This window comes from Pithys albifrons, chromosome 4 (genome assembly GCF_047495875.1).
Source record: "Pithys albifrons albifrons isolate INPA30051 chromosome 4, PitAlb_v1, whole genome shotgun sequence".
Lineage (NCBI taxonomy): Eukaryota > Metazoa > Chordata > Aves > Passeriformes > Thamnophilidae > Pithys > Pithys albifrons.
The window spans coordinates 15,642,952-15,651,520 of NC_092461.1; the positions used below are offsets into that span (position 1 = coordinate 15,642,952).

General features: G+C 46.2%; 1 protein-coding gene across 1 annotated transcript; it reads right to left on the reverse strand.

The window, feature by feature from the left end:
- Positions 1-3,003: 3,003 nt before the first annotated feature.
- IRX1 (iroquois homeobox 1) lies at positions 3,004-8,336 on the reverse strand. Its single transcript, XM_071552994.1, has 4 exons — positions 7,970-8,336; positions 4,400-5,414; positions 3,777-3,849; positions 3,004-3,410 (listed from the first exon to the last, which is right to left on the reverse strand). The coding sequence occupies exons 1-4, from the start codon at positions 8,231-8,233 to the stop codon at positions 3,353-3,355; spliced, it is 1,410 nt and encodes a 469-aa protein (XP_071409095.1). The 5' UTR covers positions 8,234-8,336; the 3' UTR covers positions 3,004-3,352.
- Between the last annotated feature and the right edge of the window lie 233 nt (positions 8,337-8,569).

An 8,569-nucleotide genomic window follows, 5' to 3' on the forward strand; every position in this document is an offset into this window, starting at 1 on the left:
GATCTCAATTAAAATATGACAGAAAAACTACAAATTATTTTCCTGCCAGGGTGACGTAAACGATCATTCCTAGCACGGTTCACGTGACAAGCGAAAGCTCAGGATTATGAAGCCCCCGCTCCTTCCTAAAACCAGCGCGGGGGCTCCTGGTGGCGGGGAGCGGACGGGGTCGTTGTGCGGGAGTTCTGCCCGGCCCCGGCACGGCACCACACCGCACCTCGGCAGCCTCCGAGGTCTCAGGGCTGTAACGCAATGACTGCTCGTACACGTTCGCTTTCGCTGAAACTTCCTGTAGGAGAAATGGCCACTTCCCTGTGGCTTGCGGGGGAGGGAAACGCGATCACCCCTCCTCCCCAAATGCTGGCTTTGCTAAGGCAGCGGTCCTCGGTGGGTTGCGAGGCTGCTGGGCAGTGAGGCACGCAGCCACGCCAGAGCTTTTCTCGCTTAAACAACGTGACGTCTCTCAGCAGGCCTTATAACTTTTCGGTTTTCCAAGGGGAAGCCACCTGCACTCTTCTCCAAAAACTTTGGGAACGCCGCAAGCAAGCTCCGTTCGAGCAGGCAGCCCTGGGCGCGCTTCTCCCGCAGCCAGCATGCAACTCCCAGTCCGCCACCGCCTTGCCCAGCCAAGGGAGAGCAAGGTGTCGGGAGTTTTCCCTGGCAAACGCTTCGGGAGCGATGGGGAGAGGCGGTGAACGATGCAGACCCCGGGGAACTTCATTCACCGCCCACCCCTCTCAGTAATCTCGGCTGGTTGGGGAGGGCATCATCACAACTGTTAGTGGTACGAGGGGGAGGGAAGGGAGTGGGAAATTCAAATAAACAAGTGAAAAAAAAATCCAGTTCTGCAGCAGGTCTAGAGATGCTGAGGCTTCCAAAGGCGGAAAAATGCCAAAACCAGATAACGACGGGAATTATCACTCTCCGGAGGATAATCAAAACTAAAAGCACACTCCGGAGGATGTTGCTGGCTTTCTGACTGAATTCAAGGCGGGCAGCCTCCCCCTCTCCACCCTAGCTGAGCAGAGCCGCGGGCCGGCACTTCGGCTGCCGCCGCTCCGGGCGAGGGGACGGCACCGCCCACAGCCCACAGAGGGCGCTGCGAGCCCGCCCATAGCCCGGCCCGGGCCGAGCCCGAGCTCAGCACGACTCGGAACCGCTGGGCTCGGCTCACCGGGGAGGTCAGGGAGCGCGAGTACCCTCACACAGACTCACAGAGAAGACGCACACACTCACACTCCTCCCCACAGTTCAAGTTCCTCCTGCTGCGCCTATGCCACACACTAGTCCTCTCTCCGCTCCCCACAGGCCAGTTCGGCATCGCCATGCTCGCTCCGCCTCGTAGAGCATCCCTGCGCTCCTTTTAGGTGCCGTCTTCACCTTGGAGGAGCGGAGCCAGTCCATGACAGCCGAGCGGGCGGCGGAGTGGGGCGGGGTCGGTCCCCAGCGGCGACGGCACTCCGGATTGCCGGATTGTCGGGGCCGCGCCTCCCGAAAGGAATTTGGGAACCGGTCCTGAGCGGGAGCGAGGGGCAGCCCGTGCGGGACTGCGGCGATTTCATCTGAATTGGTATAAAAGAGACAGCAATTGCATCAGGTTTATACCAGCACTGTTTGTCTGTACAGGCGTGAAGACTTTCTTCTTCCTTTTACGTTTTTAAATACGTCTTCCCTCTCCCTGAATGCTAAATTATTCTGGTTTGATAAAACTTTAATATTTTCTTTTGTTGGAACAGTTACCAACAATTGCCAACGCCAGACTGTCTGTGACTTAGGAAAAGGGGAAAAAACCCCAAACAAACATCTGAAGGCCAGAAAACAAACTAGTTGATAGAAGCTGAGAACCTGAGGATGTCAAAATGAGTCTCTGATAAGATAGCCCTCCTTCACATAGCCCTCACAAAATATATTTTGCCTGACCTGTTTCTCTGCTCCATGTGAAAAACGCAAAAAGTCCACTGCCTCCACCGCTTTGCCAAAGATCTCTGAGCCATAGTTCGCCGAGACTGCTCTTTGATTGAGATGATTTTGCAGCTAAATCAAGATCAATGTTCTGATCTCTCACAAGAATTTTATTAATATTTTATTTGAAAATCTCATCTTGCTTCCGACAAGTCCTGGTTTGAGGTTGGTTCAGTTTTGATAGGGCGTCACCACATTATTTCTTAATGACTTTCCCAGCTGCTTCTTTCCATTTTCTACCATCGACAACCATCTGGTATCTTATTAGCACCTCAATGCTCATTTAGTGTTCTCATTTAGGAGAAAACAAAGAAGTAAACACTCAAAATATTGCACATTTTAACGGACCATCGTTGGAAGATTAATGCCTTTATAAAACGATAGATCTGTCTCTCAGTCTATTTTTAACCGACAGATCGGAAGCGCAGAACTTTCTGAGACGTACAAGAGCTACCTTTTTTTTCCTTTATGCTAAAATTGTGTTTTATCTCACAGAAAAACATCTTTCACGGGCATATTTCCTCCGTGTTTATTTAAAGCGCAAATCATTACAAATAATTCTTTTTCCTAAACTATGATTTTTTTTTCCATCTTCAGTCGTAATGTATACCAAAACAGTAAAGCTCTTGATCTAGTTTAGGAGCCAGTTTGGACAGCAAACTTATACACTAGGGAACTGTGAGAAAACCTGTCCCTTTAAGTTTTAAGAAAGTATTTTTTCAGGTAAGAGTCAGGTCCATTTATGTCTGGAAAATGGATATCTGGTTCATCACCATAGAAATAATAACTTGTAATTTCACTAGTCAAGAACTAGCTTCACTCAGCTTCTTAAATTTGCATGTATGAAAAAGGAAGCTTGTAGCTTGTTTTCAGCGAAATAGCTGTAAGAGTCATTAAAAGCTTGGATTTGCTATTTTAAGGTTCATTTACCCAAAAGCAAAGAGATTTGGCTTTTTAGGAAACAAATTATGAATGTTTGAATAGATTTGTAATATATGTATAAAGTCTGCAGCAACAGAATACATACCTGAAGAGAGCTCATAATTTCATTTAGTTTATTAGACAAAAATATATGATTTAGACAAGTTTTGCTGACGTGTTATTTACAATCTGAAATCACTCTATATACAGAAAAAAAAAACAACAAAAACCAAAACACAAACACATGGGAAGCATTTACCAAACAAATAATCCAAGAATGGTTAGAATAACACGATCTGAAATGGTACAATGAGGAAGGGGATCCATCTACAGATTTGTGTAATCGCTTTTATGGATTTGCACCACCTTATTGCAAAAAGAGATTGATGGGAGTCGTTTATACCATTTCCTTTTTTTTTCTCTGTCCTTAGTACGAGTCTCTGTAATATTTTTTCAGTAAATCATTTAATCAAGCAGAAGGGAGAGCTGTTAAAATTCTCGGTGTTCCCTCTTGCTGAGTCAAAGAGCTGCAGGGAGTAAGGGAGGAAGGAAAAAAAAAGACATAATTTTTCAGAAAAAATATCTATTTTTTTTAAATTGCCTGTCTATTGCTATGTAATCTTAGCATTAGATAATTGCACAAAAATCATTCTCAGTGGTGTAATTAACACCAGATCTTTGAGGTCTGTTAAGTTTTAGAAAAGTTACAGTCTAGCTATATACAATTGCAATTTAGTCTAAGTCTGAGAAGATTACAGCAGCTCCTGTGCTGTTCTTATTGTCTGTATGTATTATTATGGTGACAATTAGGTGTTATAATTAGTCTTTATTATTCAAACACTCTGTTTCACATAAGTAACATTCCTGCAGTGAAAGCAAACAAACAAACTCACTTGTCACGGACAGGCTGGAAGGGCGATTTTAGCGGCTGCAGTGGGGAGTCAGTTCTTGGTACATTTTCTCTTTCTAGAAGGAGACAGAAAAAAAAAAGGAGGAAAAAAGAAACAAAAAAAGAGAATCATTTTAGAAAAACAACAATAAAAATCTGGACAGTGTACAGAGGGCACACTTCCCTGTCACCTTCTGTTGAGACATATGTAGATATTGTGTGTGTGTATGTGTGTACAGCAGTATTCCCTACTTTCATTATTTAAGGGGTCTGCAAGCTTTTCTTCATACATTTTTACTGTCATTGAAATAAATTGGGAGGGTGAGGGTCATGAGTTAGAAAAGGAAAGCAAAATTCAAAACTATATATTTCACAGTGCTGTTCTTGTGCTCTCATCTTACTTGATGGGTGTATAGGGTAAGAATGTAGTAGGCCACATGAAATAGGCTTAATGTATGCAAACAACATATTTGAGAGGGGGACCAGAAATCAACACTAGGGTAAACTGTAACTCTGTTAAAAGCAATCAGTTACACCAGGGCTGACTGTGACACCACTCCTCAAGTAGAAGTTCATGTGTATGTGTTGGGGGTGGAGGGAGAGGTGGATGACTGATGCATTAATTACCTATATGTTTGGGACTGGTCCTCTCTGAAGGTTTTTCACTGCTTAGAGCTCCCAGGGTTGCTGATAAAACAGAAGATTGTTGCTGAGCCTGGAGGTGGTGATTGTGATGAGCAGCATGATGGTGATTTACTCCCAAAAAGGACCTCACATTTAGCAGGGAACTCTGCGTGAGGAATGCCCCATTTGTCCAGTTGTGAAATTTGCCAATCTGGCATGTGTAAAGTCCATGGCTAGGGAGAAAAGCAGGGTGCTGGATCTGAGGAGACGTATGGTTAACCTGGGGAGGAGGAGGCGGAGGAGGAGAAGATTTCAGAGCACCATCAGGACTGGTTGCCGTCTCTGCCAAAGACCAAATCTTGGGTTTGCTGTGAGATGGCATCTGTAAATTGTTCGGTCCCCCAGGACTGCTGATTCTCATGCTGTTGTCAGAGGCCTCCTTCACCACAGCCAGTGCATCTTTGGGTTTCAGCCCTTCAGACCCTGAGAGTGCCAAATCCGTTTCCTTTTCCAAGTGCTCCTCTTCGCTGTTTTGTCTCAAGAGCTCGGACTTTTCCTCTTCTTCCTCATTGCTCTGCTCCCCATCATTCTCATCGATTTTATCTATATCTATGCTCTCCAGGTCAATTTCCTCATCATCTTCATTCTTCTCGGGGTCCCCTTCATTGTCACTCCCAAAAAGATTTGCATCTTCTTGGTCCTTACTCCTGGAGCCCCAGGTCACCTTATTCTCCTTCTTGAGCCGCCGGCGGGCATTGGCAAACCAGGTTGAGACCTGGGTGAGGGTCATCTTGGTGATGATGGCCAGCATGATCTTCTCGCCCTTGGTGGGGTAGGGGTTCTTGCGGTGCTCGTTGAGCCAGGCCTTGAGGGTGCTGGTGCTCTCCCGGGTAGCATTTTTGGGCCGTCCCGGGTCCCCGTATTGGAATTGTCCATACGGATAATAGCCGGGGGCAGTGTGGGCAGCAAAAGTAGCAGGGTGGACGCCCGGATTATCTTTCAGCTCGTACTGGGAGCCCTGCAACACATTCAGACAAGCAGAGGAAAAAACACATCAATTATCTCGTTAGCGTCCCTAACAGACCTGAATAGGCTACTCCGGGAGCCGGAATACGCCTTTCAGCGGTGCAAAGTGTCTTCACAGACAAATTCGGCCCTTCCCGCTCCAGGCTCTTCACGTTTGGGTCAGACAGTGTTCCCAAATGATTCATTCCCCCTTCTTGCAGGGAAAGGAAAGAGTGGTGCTAAGCGGGGCTTTGACAGACATTACACGTATTTCTCCGCGAACCAAATCAAATAAAACTATGGAAATGCAGCAACTTCGCCTTTGTCTCGGCGAGAAAATTTACTGTGCCCTTGAAATTATCAAGCAGATAAAACTGGTACTGCATCGCAGTTGCAAACTAATGCACTCGTATAGCGTCGCATTTATCTGCAAAGCATCCAGGAGGATGTTACAAATGCATGCAGAGCATTCTTCAGTTTTGCCCCTAGTGAGACGAGACTGGGGACATGAATGCATAACTTCAGTACAAAGACACATAGCGTAAAAGATTTTCCACACACAAGCCAACACCACAACCCCCGTTTCCCAGATCATGCCCCAAGATTCTGGAGTAAAACATTAACTTCTAACTGTTAGAAGAGCCTTTAAACTCTGGAATGAAAACTGATCCGCACATTGTAGAATATGGATAATGCAGACACTTTATCTCATAAGTTTTACTTTGATCTGACCAGAGTAAACGCAAATTGTTTACAAGCGTTTAGAGACGGTGATTTATTTGCAATCAATATTCTTTTTATCATCAGTAGTAAAACACAGCAAGTCAAATTATCCCATCAGGTGTTTTGGTAAATAACATTTTATCTTTTTAGCAACCTCATTAGGCCTCATTATTACCGCAAATTGTTCAGACATTAACGTAATATTTTAGCTCTTGGTTTAAAAATGTTCAGAAATTCAAGATTTATTTTAAAATATCACCGTCATGGTAAATCACTGCAATAAAATACCAGGATACTTTGCGAGTAGGAACGGGAACTGTTCCAAAATAGCTAACATTTCAAGCAGGTTTTTTTTCTTCATTACTTCTATTGCAATCTCGTCTTTTTTTTTTTCCTCTTCCAAAAATACGTTCTTAGCTTACTCTGTCGTAATTTATGTCAGGCTTAAAATGGATGTCTTCAATAATGTCTGCTAAGAAACTATTTTAACTTTGTCAAACAGTTAAAAAGGATAATGTATTTTAATTTCAGAGACACCCCTTATGCACAAAGAGTAGAACAATGTATTTTTTTTAATGTGTTACAAAGTGAGCTTTCTGCACTCCCTTTATTCCACTGTCTTTTGTTATTGTTGCTGAAGTGATATTTTTGTATAATCTCTGTTGGGAATTCTTTAGAAGACGCCACTTGTAAATCACTCGTTGCTTCCATCTCAAATTTTACTGCATTTTCAAAATCAAGGTTAAAAAGGAAAAAAAAAGTGGGAAATGCACACTTTTAAAACTGACTTCATAGGAAACGTTAGCAGCAGAAAAGTGACCTGGTTTCAGAATCTGACCCTTGTTCAACAGCGTATCCACTTACTTGTTTGCATATATGTATTAGAAACCCTAACAAGTTATGCCTTGCATTCACCCTTTTATAAATATTCACACTTTTATGTGTCGGCGGGCGAGAAGAGAGGGACATTCAGAAAATGAAGTGAAACTTATGCGTACCGCCGCCGAGAATTTTGGAGATACCAGCAACGAAAACGTTAAACGACACCGGAGATAAAAAGACTTATTTTTAAAAAATTATATTTCACTTTCTAATTATTACGTTCTAAAGAAAAGGGAGAAAGAAGCCGGAGGACAGTCTAGGTGACGACAATTTGTTTTAAAGTTAATGTCAATATGCCTTTCTGCTTCGATGCATATAATGGGATGTAGATATCCGCCTCCGCTTAATGCAAATCCCATCTATGATACTCGCCATAATCAGCGTATGAAAAGTTCAGAGATCAGAAAGGACCATTTTTAAGACTTAAGGGAAATCCTTTGAAATAAACGAGTGCCCCAGGTACCGACACTTTGGCCTTTCGGACGGAACCTGTTTATTGCTCGGCGGCAAAGGAAAGTATAAGGCGGAAAGACTAGCGCGTTGGAAAGCCCACTGAAACAACAGGACCGACAATATCACCAGACAACAGCAACACCAATAATAACACTGGGAATGAAAAAAAAGAAGCCGAGTTGCTAGGGGAAGCCGACATCACGGAAGCAGGAGTCCTGGTCAGCCCTTTCACCACCAAGAAAAACTCGGAGGAGTTTTGCCGGGCTGGAACGACGGGGAGGATGGGGGCTTCGGCTGCTGAAGGGGCCCGCCTCCCCTGGCCCCTCTCTCCCTCGCAGATCCGCCGGCAGGACACGCTCCCCTCTCCAAGGTGGACCCCGGGCCGGGCGTGAGCTGCCCCCCAGCCGCCCCGCCTCTCCCCGCGCTGGGCTCCGCGGCCTCCGCCCGCCTCCAGCTCCCCCGGTTCCTCCGCGCCCCGCAATCGCGGGGAGCAGCGCAGTGCTCACTCACCATTTGGGAGAAAAGGCCGAGGTCCGCGGTGTAGGGTAGAAAGGCGCTGTAGTTGGGGGCGCTGTAGGGGCTGGCGTACATGCCCAGCACCGAGGTGACAGCGGCCGAGCCGCTGCCCAGCTCGGCGCCCGCGGGTCGGCCCGAAGCGGCGGCTGCGGCGGCGGCGGCTGCGGCGGCGGCGGCCAGGACCCCGGGCCGGTCGCTCCCGTACACCGCCTGGCTGGCGCTGAGATACTGCGGGTAGCCCAGCTGGGGGAAGGACATCTCCGGGGCGCGGGCACAGAGGCGGCGGCGGCAGCACTGGCGGCGGCAGCAGAAGCGGCAGAAATATAAAAAAAAAGAAAAGGGGGGGGGGAGGAATTATAAAAAAAAAATAAAAGGGGGAGGAGGGAGCCTGCTGAAGAGCCGGGGAGGGGAGCGGAACAAGCCCGAGATTCTCTGTATCTCTCTCTGTTTTTTCCTCCCCCCTCTCTCTTTACTGGAGTCAGTCAGGGCGAGAGAACAGAAATCGAGACGATAATTTTCTTTTTTTCGTTCTGATTTCTTCCTGTCAAGGATATATTGCACCCTAAGTATAGAGGTGGAAGAATTCAGTGGGGT